Source organism: Vanacampus margaritifer, chromosome 5 (assembly GCF_051991255.1).
Source record: "Vanacampus margaritifer isolate UIUO_Vmar chromosome 5, RoL_Vmar_1.0, whole genome shotgun sequence".
Lineage (NCBI taxonomy): Eukaryota > Metazoa > Chordata > Actinopteri > Syngnathiformes > Syngnathidae > Vanacampus > Vanacampus margaritifer.
In genome coordinates, this window is record NC_135436.1 from 26759779 (window position 1) to 26780932 (window position 21154).

General features: G+C 40.5%; 4 protein-coding genes across 6 annotated transcripts; 1 reads left to right on the top strand and 3 right to left on the bottom strand.

Moving 5' to 3' along the window:
* Positions 1-649: 649 nt before the first annotated feature.
* exosc5 (exosome component 5) lies at positions 650-2685 on the bottom strand. Its single transcript, XM_077566967.1, has 6 exons — positions 2552-2685; positions 2094-2207; positions 1719-1840; positions 1275-1415; positions 1055-1144; positions 650-809 (listed from the first exon to the last, which is right to left on the bottom strand). The coding sequence occupies exons 1-6, from the start codon at positions 2646-2648 to the stop codon at positions 714-716; spliced, it is 660 nt and encodes a 219-aa protein (XP_077423093.1). The 5' UTR covers positions 2649-2685; the 3' UTR covers positions 650-713.
* A 1126-nt stretch (positions 2686-3811) lies between these two features.
* On the top strand, positions 3812-9942 carry bckdha (branched chain keto acid dehydrogenase E1 subunit alpha). The gene is made up of 8 exons (XM_077566477.1): positions 3812-4117; positions 4808-4984; positions 5699-5785; positions 5872-5980; positions 6422-6583; positions 6682-6888; positions 7086-7227; positions 8147-9942. The coding sequence occupies exons 1-8, from the start codon at positions 3995-3997 to the stop codon at positions 8493-8495; spliced, it is 1356 nt and encodes a 451-aa protein (XP_077422603.1). The 5' UTR covers positions 3812-3994; the 3' UTR covers positions 8496-9942.
* A 340-nt stretch (positions 9943-10282) lies between these two features.
* On the bottom strand, positions 10283-13622 carry b3gnt2l (UDP-GlcNAc:betaGal beta-1,3-N-acetylglucosaminyltransferase 2, like). Of its 2 annotated transcripts, none has more exons than XM_077566479.1 (4): positions 13480-13622; positions 11714-12253; positions 11498-11613; positions 10283-11004 (listed from the first exon to the last, which is right to left on the bottom strand). In XM_077566479.1, exons 2-4 carry the CDS (start codon positions 12149-12151, stop codon positions 10407-10409), a joined length of 1152 nt encoding a protein of 383 aa, XP_077422605.1. In that variant the 5' UTR covers positions 12152-12253; positions 13480-13622; the 3' UTR covers positions 10283-10406. The 2 variants fall into 2 exon arrangements, with proteins under 2 accessions (XP_077422605.1, XP_077422604.1); XM_077566478.1 differs by having other exon boundaries at positions 11714-12377.
* Positions 13623-14083: 461 nt separating this feature from the next.
* napab (N-ethylmaleimide-sensitive factor attachment protein, alpha b) lies at positions 14084-19569 on the bottom strand. Of its 2 annotated transcripts, none has more exons than XM_077566569.1 (11): positions 19360-19569; positions 18671-18750; positions 18475-18591; positions 17845-17891; positions 17685-17762; positions 16980-17035; positions 16783-16867; positions 16354-16458; positions 16202-16270; positions 15943-15993; positions 14084-15856 (listed from the first exon to the last, which is right to left on the bottom strand). In XM_077566569.1, the coding sequence occupies exons 1-11, from the start codon at positions 19422-19424 to the stop codon at positions 15755-15757; spliced, it is 855 nt and encodes a 284-aa protein (XP_077422695.1). In that variant the 5' UTR covers positions 19425-19569; the 3' UTR covers positions 14084-15754. The 2 variants fall into 2 exon arrangements, with proteins under 2 accessions (XP_077422695.1, XP_077422694.1); XM_077566568.1 differs by having other exon boundaries at positions 19327-19566.
* Between the last annotated feature and the right edge of the window lie 1585 nt (positions 19570-21154).

Below are 21154 nucleotides of genomic sequence, written 5' to 3' on the forward strand. Positions count from 1 at the left end.
CGCTAGCACTTAATAGAAACCCCGTTTGTATTTGCACCAGATTTTTCAGACATGTACAACACCTGTTGGTAAAATTAGCATTTAGACATCACATTAAGTATTTATTTACCTTCAAATAACAACTCGTCACACACAAACGCTGCAGGAGCACATAAAGATAGCGAATATAACAATACTCACGGTTAAATATGTGTGAAAAACGATTTTTTTTTAAATTAATTGTTTGCCACTTTCTTCTTCTATTTTCTGTAGTGCATCTCCAATCGTGCACCACACTGCCCCTATGAGGCCAAAGCGCGCACAGCAGGAATTTATTACTGTAGAGCCACAGTACATTTTAGTACTGTTGTGTATCAATAACACACATCAAATAAACTGCTTTTTTTTATGTCATGAAATGTTTTTTTTTTTTGTACTAATTAAGTCCTCCCTTTAAACACTCCCACATCATTAAATGCAAACTAGTGATCATCTATTATGGAAGAATTTATAAAATTCCTACCTCGTGACCACAGGAGTTCTTCAAGCTTTTGTCTCACTTACGTCATTCCATCTCTTTTAATCTGTTCTAAAACAAACAAAACACACACACAGACATACACACAATCACACACGTCACCTAGAAGTGAACTGAAGCAGAGGCGGCCCAAACTGGCTGATGAATATTTTATTAGAAAAATTGGTCTTTGTGCAGCGAGTAGAGTGAAAAAAGATCAGACGGTTTTGGAGTAGCGCCGCCTGAGCGACTCTCTGTGGAAGCTGAAGATCTTCTCGGACGCCGCTTGACTGATGGCAATACACTGCTGCATCTGTACACATGCGCGCGTGTACACACACACACACACACACACACACACACACACACAAACATAAGTGGATACATACATTGGTTTATGATGTTTGTGTTATTGACGTGCTGGTCCTCATACTGTAATGTAGATACACACTTTTTTTTAATGATAAAACATACTAATTTATCGCAAATGGTTTTGTTGACCCCCAAGTTAAAGCTCTGAGAACCCCACTTTGAGAACCACTGGCTCATTTCACCAACCTCTTGCACTGAAAACGATCCTTTGGTTGAGGTCATCATCACTCTGCGCTCTTTGCTATCGATGGCGAAGGTCATTAGAGCTCGACTCTCCTGATGAGGGGGAAAAGGGTGATTATTTTTCCGCACTGACTTACTGCAGAGCAATACATGTGAGCCAGGATGTGTAAAAGACAAAATGTCCCAAGTTGGAAACATTGTGCTATTGTAAACTCACACTTACCGCTTCCTGAGCAGCGATCGGGTCGGTGATAATTTTTCCATCCGGGTGGATGGCGCAAGTGACGCCGCAGAACAGGCAACTCATCGGCAAGCCGGCGTCCATCATAGCCATGCAAGCGGCGTTCAGAAAGCAGGACAAGAGCTGGTTAGCGGGTCAGGAAGAAAACCGTGGCCCAAAACATTAGCAAAAATAGATTTAATTTTTTTTTTTTTTTTTTTTTTTTAAATTACATTTATGATAAAGATATTTAAAAGTTAAAAGTGACAAAAGAACTCTGCCCAGGCTGCAATGAGTTTACAGTATAGTAGGTGCATGAATGCTCAATAATCAAAACTATTGGCAGAAAAAAAGGGCCCCAAAACCAAATTTTACTTCGGGCCCATGGAAGCGATGGGCCATAAAGGAGAAAAGCTGCACAAGTCTCGCTGTGTGAGCGAAGGATACAGAGCCATCGTTATGAAGCTCCTGTAGGACGAGCGTGAGGGACGAGCGAGGGTGAAGGAACATCAGCAGAGACGCCTCACAGCTTTCGCGCACACACTTTTCCTGGGCTCGCTCCTTCACACCTACAAATAAACAAGTTTTTTCAAACACAGAGATACGGTATCAGAGTTGGAACTGTAGATACAGCATTTATCCACCCCAAAAAAACTCTTCTGCCAGCTCTCATGCCAGCATTTACAAGCAGTTTAGGGGGTACTTATTTTATTTAAGGTAATTTAAAATACCGTAGCACACTAACTCCACCTGGTGGTGATGCGTAGCATGATAGCAACAAAAAGCTCCCAACAATTGCACTGGACTTTGCTCAGGACTTACTTGGAAGTCCAACTTTAGGTTGTATGATCACCTCCAACGTCGCACGGTCATAAATCTCCTTGCTGACTTTAACTTCAGCAGGTCCGTACACTGCAGCCAGTACACTGGTGTCACCTCGAAACAAACAATATTGTCGATTAAATAGGACATACCATTTGTGATCCAGATTTTGTTCAATAGTAGTTATGGATATAAACTCACTCATAAAAACGAACCCTGGATTTAAGAGCTCCTCCAAAGAATAATTAAACATACAAAGAAATGCTAGTTTACATGCATAAACGTGGTACAGCGTTTGACAACTTATACATCACGGCTGTTCGTACAATAGTAGAAATAGTATTTCACATAAGACACAGCAGGGCTAATCACTATTCATACATTTTCTGAACCGCTTCACACTGAGAAGCAGCCAACTGCTTATTTCTTATTATTGAATCATATTTCAAAGTTGCTACCTTGCGTGAAAGACGCAGAACCGTCAGGACGAGACAGTAAATTTTGCTCGCACCCAAACTCTCTGAGAGAAACTGTTGACTGACTGCACTCCTCCATCGTGCCGACAAATGTGTGTTGGACCGGTCGCGGGGAAATTACGTCTCTCCTGTTTACCGTTTAGGGAGGCGCTCATCAATGACATCACACTAGCACAGTCCCGAGTCCCGCTGTGCGCCGTTCAGGTACCGTCAGTGAAAAGAACATGCTACATTAAAAAGCAAAACAAAAAGAATCTCCGTACAAATAATAACATCAGGTACATTTGTGAATATTTGATTATTGTATACTGACCCTTTTTAAGTATTTATAGTGACATTTTATAACAGTTTTCAACTTATATTACAGTCCAGATTTGTACAAATATAAACAATTTGGCCGTCTTGAAGTTTTCTAGTTAACAGTGAACGGCGCACACTCGGTCATGCAAAACACAGGAATAAATCATATTAATACCTTTGAAAATGTGTGGGTGCAGATGTGTCTGATGATGATGATTATGAAGATGGTGACAAAAGTGGTGGAAAAAAACGAAGTACAAACTCAGTTCATTGATACTGCACGTCCCTTTTCAGGTAAGCTACCTGAACTTACTACTTTGAGTAGGCGTGTTTAGTTTTCTGACCACTTAATACTTACCCCCTTCTGAAATTATCTACTCTTTCTACTCCTTTTGTCGAAATGCTAGTTACTTTTTCAACCTGTGTGGATGACAAAATGGCTTTAAAAAATGTAAATAGATGTACAGTCAACCATGGCATCTGATTGATTCAAATTTGTGGGTTTTAAAGGGCGGCGAAGAAAACAAGAACAGCAGCGACATGGAGGAACGTACAAACAGGGAGAATTAATAACTATTCAGAGAAGTGTGATATTCCCAATTCCCACCCATTGCAATACAATAATTATTAGCGCCAAATGTGTTCTGTTTTACGTCAACCTAAAAACACCAGCTTCTGGCTTTCGAAATACTAGTAAGATGTACTTTTTAAGTTAACATTAGCTTATTTAACTTTTTTGTTCCTTAATTCACAATGTTAAAGTTACGGCATGCTGTTTTGAAAACATTTCAGAATCAGAATTTCTTCCTTTTTACTTTTGACTAAATAATTTCACACACACACACACACACACACATATATATATATACTGTATTTATATATAATTAGGTTTAAAAACAAAATAAAAATAGCATTTCGTCTTATTTTGAAGCCTCATTTGACATCCGGTACGGTGCTTGTCTTGAAGCTGTGTGCGTAGCTTTCCTCCCATACTTGCGTCTGTGCGGTTGCATGTTGAAAAGTGTCAAACTCAGCGTCGTGATCGGATTACTAATATTAATTTCCAAAGACGTGCAACGGCCGCCGACAATTTATTTGTTCTAACACAGCGTGAGGACGGTCCTAATGGCAGCTGTTAGCAGCATTAGCCATATGAACAAAATGTATAGGGCATGTTTTCACGCTGCCCGTCAAGCGGCTGCCCTGAAGGCGTCGAGGCTTTCTCATCACAGAACCTTTAGAGTCAATGTAAGTACAAAAATCTGATTTCTATTTTGTAGTGTCGCTTAGCTTTGCAACCTCGAAGGTCGCGTTAGCTTAATGCCCCCAAAAATATTATGATGTGGATCGAGCCTGGCAACCAGGAATGATTATTTGTCCCACTAAAACGCATGATTATAGGTCATTTTCTTCTTCATAATGTAACCGAGTGTGTGATTTAAATTAAAAACAATGAAGTGGTTTAACTTATTGTTGCCTCGGCATTCATGGGAATCTGACTCCTTCAAGTCTCGCGATACTTTGGCACCGAAAAGGCTTGGCAACACTCGACGAATTCAAATTACGTTTAAAACGCAAATAAGGCTTTGTGGAATCTAGCAGAAAACATGCGGGTTTTACACTGTAAACATCTTAGGTTTGGAAGAAAGGCGTTCGTGCATCGTCTGTTTGTTGCTGGGATGTTCGGAGCGAGATAGCTGTGTGGCTAAGCGCCTAGCTAGCCGGTGTTCATTGTCGCTTGTGATTGGTTGAACAGTGGGAGCGTCTGAAAATGTCAATGTGTTTGTGTGCAACAAATGTGTTTTAAATACTGTAAATAAATAAATATGGAAACCATCTTTCTAAATCTGATCCAAACCTCTCTTCATGTTTTGATATTGATTAATTAATGTACACATTGTCTATAAACTTAAGAAAATTAATCAAATAAAATTCCAGGCCACACACAGACAGCAGCCATTTGACCCGACGCTGGAGAAGCCTCAGTTTCCCGGCGCCTCCGCGGAGTTTGTGGACCAGCTGGAGTTCATCGAGCCCAATGTAATTTCAGGCATCCCGGTGTACCGAGTCATGGACCGCCAGGGCAACATCATCAACCCCTCCCAGGACCCACAGGTAGAGCCCGCCCACCTTACTGTCTCGAACCGGCCCAGGCTATTTATGACAATAATGTTGATTAGTGATCATTCAATGTTGGATTTTAGAGAAATGCAGAATTGAAAGAAGTTTTGTAATAGGTCATACGGCATGACTCCCTCTTGTGACTGGCTCCAAGTCAGTCGTCCAAAAACTGCATTGCCAAGTAAACAATATGTTTTGATCATTTTTGTGTATATGGCATATTTACACAAGCAGAAAATATCAGTTTTTTCATTGTCTCTCTTTTTGCTAAACTTGGGCATTGCCAACTTATCTACTCACTCCCGCTGATTGTCAATCAAGAATCAAACACGGCTGCGGTTTGATTTGAAGAACAAGTACAGCAAGTATGGGTGCAGGTTTTCTGCCACAGATATTTGATTAAACAGAACAGCAATTATGTTTTTTGGCTTGTTTACATTCAACAGTAACCGTTCATCGTCTCAACTAAATATATGCTACAATTTAATAAGTATCATATAAAAAGGGCCCAAGTGTTTTTTTTTTTTTTTTTTTTTTTTTACACATTAACTCATTACAACATAAGACAAAGATAATTACACTGAAACATTGCCCTCACACTCCAATACTTTTTTTTTTCTCTGTTGTGGTTCGGCACTGCACAGATTCACACATTGGCAGATTTTTTTAGAAATATTTTTCTGAACAAAAAATGTATGTTTCTTTCAGCTCTCCAAAGAAACGGTTCTGAACTTTTACCAGAAGATGACGCTGCTGAACACGATGGACCGCATTCTTTATGAATCCCAGAGACAGGTACTTCACGCGCACCCGTTGCTCACTTCCTGTTTTTGAGCATGGGGGGGGGGGAATATGAATGAGTTTAATGTTTTCAATCACAGGGGAGGATTACTTTCTACATGACCAACTACGGTGAGGAAGGCACGCACATCGGCAGCGCCGCCGCTCTTGATGCAACTGACATGGTCTTTGGACAATACAGAGAAGCTGGTCGGTATATTTATTTATTTATTCATTTAAAAAAAAAAAAAAGCCTTTTAATTGAAATATTCACGTGTGGACTTAGCCATCAAAACCTAACCTTTGCTTTAAATCTTCTTTTCAAGGCCTTGCTATCTTAAAACCCTAATTTAACACTATAACCCATGCTTGAAACCCAAAATCAGGATTTGAAACCCTTACTTGTAATCCTGACGACAGTTTGAAACCCAAACTTGAAACCCTGACCTTGGCTGGAAGCCACGCTTTGAAACCCAAATTTCAAATTGTATCCGTTTTTGGAAACCCTAAAACAGTCTTAAAACCTTAATTTGAAAACATAATTTTAAACTGTAACCCTTACTTTAAACCTTAAACCAGAATTGAATCCCTAAATTGAACGCAAAGTAAATGATTAAACATGAGCATTGAGCTGTTGTGCGCCCCCTGCAGGCGTGCTGATGTATCGCGGCTTCCCCCTGGACTCCTTCATGGCTCAGTGCTACGCCAATGCCGACGACCTCGGCAAAGGCCGCCAGATGCCCGTCCACTACGGCTCACGGGACCTCAACTTTGTCACCATCTCGTCGCCGCTGGCCACGCAGATCCCGCAAGGTGAGTTTGCCATCCCGCAAAGTGCGGGCGCAGTTTTGGCTCGGGTGCCCCTTACCCCATGAATCACAGCAGGTGACGTTCTGTTTCCTTTCGTCCAGCTGTGGGAGCGGCGTACGCCATCAAGCGGGAGAACATCGACCGAGCGGTGATTTGCTACTTCGGCGAGGGGGCAGCCAGCGAGGGCGACGCCCACGCCGGCTTTAACTTCTCAGCCACGCTGGAGTGCCCCATCATCTTCTTCTGCCGCAACAACGGCTACGCCATCTCCACTCCCACCAATGAGCAGTACCGTGGCGATGGCATCGGTAACAAAACTTCCGTGGATTTTTCTGTTTTTCATGTTCCACGCCTCTTAACATGTTAAATACACGGATGGGTGGATGATGGGGGGAGGAGATAGATAGATAACAAACTCATAGTTCCAGAATGATTTCTTCAGTCTTCTATTTCTAGTCACAATAATATAGTAATATTAATACAAATACTGTTTACTGGTTAACAGCTGCTCGCGGTCCGGGCTACGGCATGCTGTCCATCCGTGTGGACGGCAACGACGTGTTCGCCGTCTACAACGCCACCAAGGAGGCTCGGCGCAGAGCCGTCGCCGAGAATCAGCCCTTCCTCATTGAGGCAATGACGTACAGGTGAGTGAGTGCGACCGTTCACGCCGTACAATCCCACAAAACACTGTCAGGTAAGTTTGAACCAAGGCATTTTTTAAGATACATTTTGGTCTATTTTTATTTATTTTAGTTTATTTTTTCTATTGTTCGTGTATCTTTTAAATTATTTATTTCCTAATATTTTGTCAATTGTATTTTTAATCAATTGTTCAAATATTTGTGTATTCCCGGCAAATGTTTAAAAAATAAAAGAAGTCAATTTTCGCAACATTTGTGTAATATTTTGTATTTTTCATCCATCCATTCATTTTCCTTATAGACCACAAATAATTGACACCCACCTGCCCAGTCCTTTAAAAGGGTATTTGGAATTATGTAGATGCCACAAGATGTCATAAAAGCACTTAAAACGAAGACGATCATAACATGTCAATACCATACAGAATAATGAACCCATGTTAGATAAGACTGTTATTAATGTTTAAATTATTTAACACAAACCCTTCCACTAAATCTCAAGTATCAAGATTTTGTTTGTATATTATTTTTTAAACTGTCAGTTTTAAACAGAGAGAACAATTTTATATAACATATGAAAAAAATGTGTCAATTTAATTGAGCTACTGTTAGCGATTTTAGAATTGGCAACAAACGGACGATTTTTGTTGATTCTTTTTTTCTCTCCAAAAGGACACATTACAAGACAAAGATTAGCAACAACAACAAAAAATCTCGTAAAGTAAAAAATGACAAACTATTGTAAACAGTCAGATGGTGTGCCTGTATTTAATATATTTATTGTTGTAAAGTTATTCTACAATTGTCATTATTATTCCTTTAATTAATCCACTGATTATTGGTTAGCGGAATTTCCTATATCAAAAGCAGCCTCGAAAAAAAATCCATATTGGCTTATAAATTTGGGATGATTTTGGTACAGGATCGGTCACCACAGTACCAGCGACGACAGCTCGGCGTACCGCTCGGTAGACGAGGTCAACTACTGGGACAAGCAGGACCACCCCATCTCGCGCCTACGCCACTACATGGCGACACGGGGCTGGTGGAGCGAGGACGACGAGCGCGCCTGGCGCAAGCAGTCACGCAAGACCGTCATGGAGGTGTTCGAACGGGCCGAGAAGCGCCTGAAACCCAAGCCGGAGCTGCTCTTCACCGACGTCTACGAGGAAATGACGCCCGCCCTCAGCAAGCAGCGCGAGTCGCTCTTCCGGCACGTGCAGCAGTACAAGGAGCACTACCCCCTCGAGAACTACGACAAAGACTCTTAATTAAATGCTTTTTACCAGGGGTTCTCAAACTGAGGTGCGCACAATTATTTGTAATAAATTGGCATGTCAAAAAGAAAAAAAAATTTTTTTAAGACTTAAATGTGCATATTGCTAGCCTACTAGCATAATTGCCTATGCCATTTTTAAGTTACTGTCGCAACACAAATAAGAATGCGCTTTCTAAAAATTTTCTTTTGTCTTTGTAACTGGATACTTTGTTGTATGTTGTATTTGTTTTTTCTGAAAATGTTGGGCAACTATGCTATTAGACTAATGATATGGAGAACATACCGTAAGACAATTAATTTCTCTCTACATTAGTTTAGACCAATTAAAAGTGCTGATTAAATTGTGATGTATCATACATAAATCTGACATCCGTATTTAGAATTTTTTTTTTAAGGCGTATTACTAAAGGAATAAAGATTTTTTATATATATATATATATATATATATAAGGCACAAGAACATATTGTAAAACATTTTTTGTTAAGAGTATAAAGGCATTTTATTCTTGTCAGATTACAACTGTCCCTCTTAAGATATTTATCTTGTCCAAATACATGTTATAAAGATTATACACTCATAAAATTGCAGCTTTTTATCACCACAAAATATATGTTCTTGTAAAGATTTTAAATTTTTTCGATCAGATCTAACTTTCTTCTTGAAAAATTATGCTGTTTTTTCTTGTAAAGATTAGAGGGTGGGTTGGGGGGGGGTCATGTTAAAGTACTTTATTCTTAAAACACCAGACTTTTATTTTTCCTCCCCAAAAATACGGTTATTGTAATATTACAACTTTTTCACGCCTAGAAAATAATTTCTCAATTCCTACAGTACTTTGGGGTACAAATTATTAGACCAATAGCATAATTGTCCAAATCATTTATAACTCACTATCACACAAATATTGTTGTGCTTACAAAAGAAAGAAAGGAAAAAAATCACGGTTATACACAGAAGTTGAATCAAGACCACTGGACTGGATAGTTCCCCCCCCCAACACACACACACACACACACAATGTGATATGTCAATATGACTTGGGCAATTATGCTATTAGGCTAACGGGGTTGCTTGTAAGAAAAAGGGAAAAAAATCCCCTCTAGGGTTCCTTAGAACCAAAAGGTTTGAGAACTCCTGCTTTCTACTGATGCACAACAATGTAGTTTTTTTTTAATGAAGAGTGTGTGCTTTCATAGATGTTCTTTCTTCTGCTCGGTGCCTTACAGTTAGCACACTTCCTTGTCATTTATCACTCATTGTAAACCGTTGTACTGAAGGAAGTTGAATACTTTGTATCAATCATGTTCGGGTTTCTTTGTTCTGGTTTTCAGTGGGTTGGGTGAAACTGTTACAAAACTCATCGATAGCACACTGATGTAACTCCTTCACAGGCTTGGTGTGTAAACCGCATAAATAAACCATGGTGAATTTGCACAGGTCTAGTGTAGAAGGAAAGCGTGGCCATCAAATTCGGCCTTTGGAAGTCGCAGCTCACGATTTTAGACACTTTGTTTGTTAGCTAGCAGGCTACTTCCTGGTTTGTGGCCAATACATTTGTCGACTGCTCCATTCAGTCGTCTCCAATCATTCGTGTCTCGTTTCTACTAATTTTCTAAACTTTCACCGTTCTATTTTTGTTAGCTACTAGTCTCCATTGTAGCTGTTTGGCCACCATTTTGATTGGACTATCCCATTCACACCCAAACTCCTCAATCCATTACGTTGCTTTAGTATATACTTGCTAATTTAAAGAAAAAAAACTTAATTCCACTCTTAACACACAGAATTTTTTTTTTTTTTATTGTGTCTCATAAACAAGGTCTAATCCTACATGTGTTCTATCAGCGAAAATGCTTTAAGCAATGTAACCCTTTACAACCCCACCAAAAAATATATTTCACCTTAACAAGTCAGTAGCGGGCTGTGGATGCCCCTCCAGATCCTCTTCAACTCCTGGGGAGACCGGCGGTGGACTAGGATCAACTTCTTGTAGGCGCACAGGTTCTCGCGGTCTCTCTCTCGGATGTCAAAAGTGTGGAAGCCTGCGTGGGCCTGGGGCGAGACCCCCAGGGCACTGAAGCACATGCCCACGTAAACATCGTCGATGGGGAAGAAGGGAATAGCTCCGCAGTTGGAATAGACCGGTCGCAGCAAGGCCCCGGAGATGACGACTCCGCCTCCGCCCACATAGGCCGGGTAGAGCCCCTCGTAGAAGCTCATAGGAATGAAGTACTTGCTCTTTGGGTCCCGCACTGGGCCCGCCGTCTTTATCACATGTCCGGCGTACAAGCGAGCGGCCATGGAAGAGTTGAGAGATCTGAGGTAGCTCAGCAAGCTCTGTGTGTTGACCATGACGTCGTCATCCCCATAGAAGATGAAGGAGACCCGTGGACATCTTTCCAGGGTCCACCGGAGGAAGGTATCCATTTTGAGGGTCAGGTTGATGAGGGACTCGTGGAAGTCGGCTTGCAGGACGTCGCCGTAGCGCTCAGCTTCGAACCTGAGTCATTGACGTCAACTTAGAACTTTTGTTGCTGAATTGAGCTACTTTTTAGACACTCCAAATTATTTTTCCAGGAAGAAAAAAACCTAGCAAAAAATTTCGATACTTTTCAAATGTTGTAGGGAAATATTCCTTGGCACCAGGACACCACTAGATGGCGCCAGAGCAATATAGTACCGTTATTGCGCCTGAGCATAAATACAAGAATAAGTCAATTTTTCAGCATTGACCAAAGGATGAGCCACAAAATAAAAGAACTAGCCTCAAGACTGACGTCTTCCAAAGTCCTAAGCCCACGGAATGATGCCATTTCTTATTTTACATTAAAATTAATTATAACTAGTAACATAATCTTCAATCAATTTGAATACATTGTCACTCAAGCGCAAAAAAAATAATGCTTCAATTTTTAAGTTTTTGGCAGTGATCATGATGCAACAGCAATTATTTAACCCCTGAGCTGGCAATACTGACAGTTTGCAATACTGACCTGACCAGCGCACTGAGGTCCGGGTCGTCCAGCGAGGCGCTGCCCAGCAGGAACGCCGTCCTCACACGTAGGCCACCGTCATGGAGGTGCTCCCGCCCCCAGGTGTTGCGCACCGCCTGTGTGAAATAAATAATGTCGCTATTCAGTCATTTGTGGTGCCACTAATGGGCTCGTAAGAATTGAAATTGAATTCAATCATTATTTAAGTCACGATACCTGCCGCCGCTCAAAGTGGGCCGGCATGGACTTGATGGCGAAGAGCAGGAAGGGGGCGTTCCCTCTGCACTTGTCCGGCTGGTCAATGAGGAAAGGAGGCGAGCGGCACATCATCCCCAACAGGAAGTTCTGCAGCAGGAGTGGATAGGAGGCCACGTCGTGCACGTTGGTCTCAATCAGCTCTTGACTGGTCTGCTGGCAGTGAGGCCAAGGCGGGTCCCGGTTCAACGGGTCCTCGCCCCGGTCTGTACGTTTCAGACTGGAGTGCAGAAGCCGGTTCCAGTATGCGCCGTTTTCCGGGATGGACGTCCTGAACGCAGAAGATATGTTGACGCTCGGCTGGGACAGGACTTGGTTCCGGACCGGGGTTTGGAATTGTGTTTGGCCCGGGGTTTGGACTTGGGCCCGGACCGGGGTTTGGCCTTTTGCCCAAACCATGGTTTGGACTTGGGCCCGGACCGGGGTATGGACTTGAGTCAGGACCTCCGCTTGTCGCGCAACGGCATGCTTTGGAGGTTTTCCCGCCCTGGAGACCACCTCCTTTCGCAGGTTGGAGTAGAGGAAAACAAGGAGTAACGTGGAAAGGATTAGCAATGCTCGGAACCTCTGAGTGAGTCTCATGAGAGCGTTAGTGGTGGATCATCTTCTAAGAGTTGGCGCCAACCTGTGCGAAAAATGTAAGGCGTTACGGGCCATTCTACAATTCTACAAAATGTCGTTGGGACCAACAACAGAAAAAGCTTTTTTCGCCTCTGAGCTCCCACTTCGGTACCTCCAAATGCTGCTGATTAGATGACCCCGCTCAGAGAGGTAAGGCATAGAGACCATTTCAATATTTTTGGGGGGGTTGGGGGGGGGGCATTAAAATGAACTCTGAAACAGCTTGTGGAGAGAGGCCAGAACAGAACAGGAGTTACGTGCTCCCTTTTATGTGTTCTAGTTAACAGGTTAGCAGCATTTTTAGCTAATTCCTAATTGTTTGTGTTATGACAAGGCAAAACTGAAATACAGACATCTGCACCTGTCATTTTTGGCGAGTCACAATTAAGTTACAGATATTCCAGCTCTTCAAAATGCAATTACGTCTAGTCAGAATGACGTTATTGTTATCAACAAGGTTGGTCAAGCAGTTAAAATGTTAAATGATCCGCTTGCCTTACTCCGCACAATTGCAGGATTTAACAGGATCATTGATGCTGCAACCGGCAACCAAAAGAAATGTCGTTCAACAAGTCCCAATACTGCTTAAACCGCTTTTGCCCAAGCTCACCCTTCTCACTTTTTTTGCTCACTGCTGTTTTTATAGAAACCAAAACTTTTTCTTTCTTTTTTTGCATTAGAATTTGCCTTTGTGTATGAAAATGTTGCCAATATATTGCCAAGTCACATTTGGGGAACCTGCTGTGCTCTACAAGTTGTCGTGGTTACGCTCTCCATGGGTGTGTTAAACACGATGCAATTAACGAGGGATTTCCTAATTAGCCGTGCCTCGTTCACTAGAGCAAACAAGCACGCATGAAAGCTATATTTAGGCCTCTATTTTTCAGCCCCGGTCCTCGAGTACCCCTATCCATCTTGTTTTCCGTGTCTCAGATCAGGCTTCATGTGGAGCTTGCTAATTAGCTGATCGTTTGAAACACGTGTTACTTGTGGGAGACATGGAAAACAGGCTGGATGGAGGTACTCGAGGACCAGGGTTTGAGAACCACTGATTTAGGCAACTAACACAACCTTAAACATAAAAAAAATAATAATTATAAACTTACTGGAATGGAACTTTTACGAGGCTCCTCACGGCTCGACGACGTCGACGATCACGTGACCTTACCTGGAGGGTTTGTCATCGAAAATGTACGATTGATGCTACGAACAGCGCGCAAGGAACTAGTTTGCGCGGCGGTGGCCAAGCTCAGTATGTGCCGTAAATTTGTTTTATATTTATAGTAATATATTTCAAGTGGTGTTTTTGTCTTAATGTGTTTTTTTTAATCTATTTATGTTTACATATCTACTGGACTTACTAAGTTTAGTAAGCAAGGACGTGCAAAGTACAGTAGGCTTGCATTGTGCATGTGCATGACGTCCCCAATAATTATTTTTTTTTCGGTAAGGGGACGGGGGCTCCATATGCAGTTAAATTAGGGTCAAACGTTTTGTAAATGAAACAATAAATGTGGAACTGAAAGAGCGGTGCGTGGAACCATGAGTGGCAGCTGCGAACCAGTGACAATGCCTTTAGAAAACGTGGGAAAACAAAATAAATCTAACTAAATGCCCTAGTCATGCGATTGGCAGAATAAGAATTGATGGTCCGTGTACTTTTCAGCCATTCGATTTCATTTCTGATGTCGGTAAATAGAAAACAGGAAATGATGCAATTTTCGTTTTTATTTTTTACAATTTTTATGTATAGGGAAAAGTTCGACAACCACTTAGAATAAATTTAAAAAAAACACACACATTTTATGCTTGTAAATGTGTGCGCAAAAATGTTTAGGAGTTGGTAGCACAAAAAGGTTGTAAAACGTCCCTTGAAAAAAAAAAAGATTATTATTTGTCATTTTATTTTAAAATACAATTTGAGGATCACGCGACACAACACAATGCTCATTACCTTAATTAGTCAGTACCCACAAAAGGCCACTAGGTGTCGGGTATTGCTTTGCAAACACTTCCACTTCCCCCTTCCCTCTCTATTGTTGCATCTGTCAGATGTCTACATGGGATATTTTTACTTTTGAGTTTTATTTCACAGTGGTTAACTTAATGTTGTACAAGTATAACAGTGGGGAATGTGACTTCAAACATTGTCTGTACAGTTAAAGGTTTTTTACTTGACTTTACATATATTTTTTTTTGGGGGGGGGGGGGGTTCTATACCATCATACCTCCTGTTAAGAGAAATACACAAAACCCATAAAACAAAACAAAACAAAAAAGAAAGCAGAAGCGCTACTCTACTGCTCTCGTCCCAAAACATGCAAAAAGTTCCTTATGACTTAGAACAAAAACACAAAAAGCACACAAGTCCTTGAGGGGGGAATATGAGATTCTTGTCCTGAGGACATGAAATGAAGATGTCTCCGTTAATTAGTATTGGAGGAGCCGTGATGGCACTAAGATATGTGGAGACATTTAACATTTAAGGAGAGTGTTTTCACGTTCTTTGTGCTTTCAGACGCCCTACGATGCCACAAGATGGTGCCATAGCTGTCTAAATTGGAAAATATAGGGCGGGTGAAAAGTTACTCAGCATTTGAAATTGCTTATTGTTTTAAGTATCGTTTAAGTCATTACCAAAACATCTTATTTTAACATGCATCACTAATGGGGATTTCTTATTGTGTCTTAGTTTATATTTTCCAGTTGGCCAGTCACCTGACTTTTTGTGAGTTTGTTGTTGATGCCACTGATGAGCATGTTAAAATACATTTACTTTAATTTTCTCACGTAAGACAAACTATGGATTTATTTAAATTTGTAATAGCAATATACGTATATTTTATCATCAATTTTTAATGCCTGGTTTCTTTTCACCCACCATTCAGTTTGCAAAAGGAAGTTTGTTGAAACGATGTCACGGGAGGAGCCAAATTTAGTCTGGGTTATAGCAGCGACTTTGCCGCATGTGCATGTACACGCTCAATTTAGGTGCGATTTATTTGTTAGCCGTTTATTTTTAAGGGTAATGTAAGATGAGGTCAAAGTGTTGATAAGCTATTTTGAGATCATCGTTTGTGCTGTATTTATAGACTATCAATAAAGGGGATTCTAAATGTTTTTGGGTGTCAAATTGCTTGTGGTTCACTATTATTGGCAGGGCTCGGTCTCTAGTCATGTGCTGGCAATATGACAACAGACTAATAACCATTTAATGTACTCAGGAGGGTAGTGTTCATACTGAGAGATCAGATCCCGCGGAAGTTATGAAAGGAAAAACGTAAGGGCTTAAAAGGTAAGTAAAGATGATGGGAGGGAGCGAGAGAGAGAGAGAGAGGCAAGGCAAAAACACGAAACGCCGTGGCGAGGGCTGCGGGGAAGTCAGCGCAGGTCGCTCTCCTCCTCCTGTATGGTCTTCTTGATGCGCAGGAGCATGGTAGTGAGCCACTGGTCAAGCCGCGAGATGGTGTCAAACTCCTTAACCTGTCCAAATGTTAAAAATCCACTTTTAGTTTAGTTGGACTTGAGACACAAATGCACAATACTAATAAACAAACGTGTCCGCTCACCGAGTCAGTGTAGGCTTCAACGTTCTGTTCTTCATAAGCATCTAGGAGTTTCTGGTCAACAACAAAGTGACATGAATTTTTAAGCGACGGTTCAGTGTAGTACCACGTTGTTGCCACAACACGCCAGGGCAGCACTGGGGTTTACTGGATGTATGTAATATGCAGCGAAAATAAGAGAAGAAAAAGCAGAAGAAAGCCCTACACGATACAGACAGGTACTAAGATCAGCGGGTGACCAAGCCCCAAATATGAAACCTACCTTCAACAACTTGCATTCTCGAGAGTCCGAGAAGGCCGGGAACATTTCTTCGTACTTCTGCACAGCCAGCTAACATGGTTTGAGAAACGATGAGTATTATTACCGTGACGAGATAAAACGTAGCAGGGCGCCCGCCGCCTCCGCAAACTCACTTTGGCGTTCAGCATGTCCACGCAGAAGTGACAGAGCGCCGCCTTGAAGAAGTGATCCTTGGCGCTGTATTTGAGCAGCGTGCTGTCCATGGCGTAAGTGCCCACCTTCAAAAACACAAACAAAACACTTCATGTACTCAAATTTTCTCTTTTTGTACTTAGGGCCAAAGCACGGCGCCATCTTGTGGAATTGTTAGGCTTAATTCATTGATGATGTCAGTTTCTGTCTGCATTTGAGATGCCCCGTTTTCTAGGCAGCCCTTGAACACATCACGTGCAAGGCAAAAACGAATGTGAATAATGATTTTGTTTTGCTTCTTCTGTCATGGAAAAGATTTGTTTACAGCAATTCTTTGAATGGGTTTTCATCAACACAAATAAAAATATTGATTAAGACAGTGAGTCATTGTACCGGAGAATCAAACTGACCTGCTCGTAGATTTCAATGGCTTTGGGGTACTGCTCCAGCTGGGCGGCGTAGGTGGCGACCTTCAGAAGGCACTTGTTGGCCGAACTGCGAAAAAAGTCAAGCGAAGAGCTGTCAGTCCGAGGCGACAAATGACAAAAAGGAACCTCGTGATGACAATAGTAAGACCGCTGATGGAGTTTACATAGGAATTATTCACCTGGTGGATTCTTCGCCTTTGTAATAATCTGCTGCTTGTTCATAGTGAGCGATTGCCTGCGTGGAAAAGACACACCTGGGTCATTCCAATATATATGAAAATGTTTCATTGCAATTATCGTTCATGCAAATTTTGCGTCCGTGAGTAGATGTCTTGAAGCCTTCTCCATGTGGCAGGTGCCACAATAAGAAAAAAGAAACAAATAAAATGCAAACTATAGAAACAGCGAAAAAGAAGACATCAGATGTATACGGAACACGGCAGAAGGAAGTCATCTATCATTTGTTTCTTTTTTTTTTGTCTAACATTTTTGTGTATTTTTGTATTCTTCATCTAAAATGTAATAATTTACTAACTTGAACATACTTACTTGGGCCCAAGATATGACAAGATGGAGCACAAAAACAAAACAATGAAAAGGAAAAACTTCTGGAATATGTGAATTTACAAAAGCTAAAACCCGATTATGTGTCGTTTACTGTATTTTGTATTATTTTAACATTTTGCTATTTTTGTCTTTTTATTTGGGGATTTTATTTTCATTTCATGTTTTGTATTTTTATAATGTTTTCTAAACTTTTTCCATGTATTTTTTTTTTTAACTTTTTTCCCCCTAATGTTTGTGTATTGTTTCCCAATACTTTTGGATGAACTTTGGCTCTTGTTAGACAGCGTAAGCGTGCCTAATATCTTGACTTTTGGCACCTTGTCTATGTCCACTAGCTCTGTCTCGTAGATCTCGGCGATGCCCATGTGATGTTTGGCCGCGATGGTGAAGCGGCCCTGAAGTGTTGAAAAAAATACATTAAAAATGAACACCGAACAATCACATACATAAACATTAAAAAAATATATCCAAACTTACCATATCTGTATATATCTCGATAGCTCGGTTTAGACAGTTTATGGCCTCTGTTGAGACAAGATATAAATAAATATAAATTCAGCCTTGTAATCCCTTCTTTTAGGCAATTTTTATTATTTAAAAAAATTATGTATTTTGTTTATTTATTTTTACACAATTAGAAGTCTACATATTACTATGCATTTTAAAAAAAAATGGAAAAACCTAGACGATGATGTCTTGCCTTTGGAAGATTCTGACTTAGAGACACTGCTAGCTTGTTTGCAAGCACCAATTTCAAGGCAAAAATGGGTTTACATGATGCAAAATGAACACTAAATGATTAAAAATATAAGAAAGAAGCTCAAACAGTACCAATTACGACACAGTTAACAGAGCTGTATGAACAGACTGCTAACTCAGAGGTGACACTTTCAAAATCATTCCCACTCATAAGTGTCCACTACTGTCATTTTCATTTCGCCAAGTAAACACAGTATTAGAAACATTTCTCAGTGTAACGCAGTGCTATGCAACCACATTAATGTTCATATTGTCACATGAATACTTCTCAAAAGTCAGCATCCCTTCTTTTGTAAAAGACAATGGCATGACAGTGAGTGCCATAGTGTCATTATGAGACCATGTTACCTTGCGGGTCGGCTTTTTTGAAGGCGTTTCCGGCGTCTATGAAGTTGGTTGCCGCGTCGTGTTTGCTCTGCATCTGCAGGTGGAGGCGAGCCGCCTGGGAGAAGGCGTTCCCTGCCGCTGCAAAAAGAGGACTTTTCACATTAAAACAGAGATAAAGGAGCAGCACAAGTGCCAATGATCAGGAAAAGTGACATACCACACCAGTTCTTGGCCATCTTGAACATGTTGGCGGCTCTCACGTACATTTCACTGGCCTCTTCCTGCTTGGAGGAACCCCTGTGCGTGACAGTTACTAATATTTAATATCAGCTTCTTCAACAGTTCACACGTAATTCCATAATGGGCATTTAACATTGTTTACTTTTTTCACACTTCTTCACATTTTTTGGGGTGGCGTTCCGTGAGATTTTTCTAATTGGCCGAAGAAAGGTTGAGAAAGGCTGTTGAAAACAAACGATGACCTGATATCTCCTGACGCGTACGACCTTCTCCGCTAGATGGCGTAATCTGATGAACATTATTCGTTTTAGTCACGAAATAATTATTGTTAATCATTCACTATTCTAGTCGTGAGCCTAATTGAAACGCAAGCATCCTCATGACAAGCAATTGACAATTTCAATCGGTGTGTAACGCTAGATAGAGCCTATACGCACTTTTAAGTCTTTTAAGCAGTGACCACATTGGGAGTAATCTATTAAAATGCTCCACAACGATCAAACGACACATATAATACAGACAGTGACATGAATAAATTGTTTTTTTAATCACATATGACTTGTCAAGTTTGGCCAGCTACCTTTTCCGCTTACTTGGCCCTTTAGCAAACGCGGCTACACTAGTGCGACTCACCCGAAAAGCGCCCCAAAAAACGACTGCGAGGACCTTAATTTCTTTTCGGCCTCGGCTATCAAAGCAGTGGCTTCCTTCTCTTTGCCGCTGTTGTTCATGTTGGCGACGAGTCTCACGGCTTAGAGAGAGGAGATGACAGAAAGGCGAAAAGTCAACAAACTTGTAGCATAAGCAGCAACCGTTGATTTGTCACTATTCGCCAGCTCCGCTGTCACGTGACATGGGAGCACCGGAAACGTTCTTTTGGTGCGTTCACGGACTGTCCGTTTAAATAACAACATCCTAGACAGAAGCTCTACATGCAAAATTGCAAATGTATTGCGCTAAACAACTGAACTGTGCAAAACAGATGTAATGAATCTGATTTTTTTTTTTACAAAAGACCCATGCACATTGAACATTTATTTCACTGATTCTTTCGTATACCACGCCGAGAGAATATGTCATTCCAGAGATGGCTTGTGTTAATAAATAAATAAATAAAAAGGAAGAGTCAACCTAAAGGGAAAGAGTATATACTGTACTTTGAAAAGCGCAACTCTAAAAATAAATAAGTACATTTTTACTGTGAATAACTGTGACTAATACACAATACTGGTTTTGATCATTTGGCATGGGTTAAAATAAAAAAAAAACTGTACACAAAATAGTTTCCTTTATTTACTAATGTGCATGTTGCTCGTACTGATAAGAAGAAAAAAATCACCGGGCACAGTTTTAATCCTAGTTAAAGACTGAGAAGACAATCCCAAACAATATGTCCTGCATAAGCAAAACAAAACAATATAGCATAGAGTATTATTATTATTATTTTTTTATATCAGGATCAGTACATAATCAACATTTCTGTAAATATCCCAGAGTTAGTCAGAAGGCTATTTTTTTCATCTGCAGTCATCAGATTGTAAATGTCACCCTAAAAGAGTAAGAACAAAATACATAACAATAACAATACATTTATTAAAAGTACTATTAAGATAAAATTATGTTTACATAACAATCACAATACATTCACTAAAAAGTACATGTACTGTTAAACTAAAATATACATTTGAGACACAACGGACCAAGAATTAGATAAACACGTATGTTTTTTTGCAGATTGCAAAAGCAGGAAGTAAAAGTAAAAGTCATCAGAAAAAAAATGTTTTTCCTCACAAGCCACATTGTAGGGGCTGTTGTGACTGTAGAACCATATAAATGTATAATCACCTCATGAAAAATATTATATACACAACAAATTGAAGGATAACTATTTTTGAAATATTAAGTCAATTGTTCAACTATGGTTGAAGTAAAGGAGTTTAATAATGAGGGGGAAAGTACTAATTAACATGCAGGTCTGGTATATAAACATGAATCATAAGGTAGATCAACATGAGTTGCTTCAGGAGGCCACATAAAAGGACCGAGGGTTTGACATTTCTGATTTAGTCTTCAGTGAACCTGCATGTTTTAGGGAGGAATCCTGAATACCTGGAGAAAATCAACACAAGCACAAACTCCATGCAGGGAGGTCAGAACTGAGATTCAAACCTAAACAGAAGTGTGAGCCAGATGTGCTAACCACTAGTCCAGTGATTTCCAGCTACTAATGTGTGAGAGAGTGTGTTATGTGAAATCCAATTCCACTTAATTGGTAAGAAAATTTGTGTTTATCACTACTAATAATGTTCCACTGCTCATCTTTTTATGCATAACCAACATATAGGGACACCTTTTGTTCAGGTAAACAGGCTCATAATTCCTAGGAGTAATCAAATTGTTACATTTTTGTAACTGTATGCAGTTTTGCTTGGTGATGTGCCGTGACTTTTTTTTCCTAATG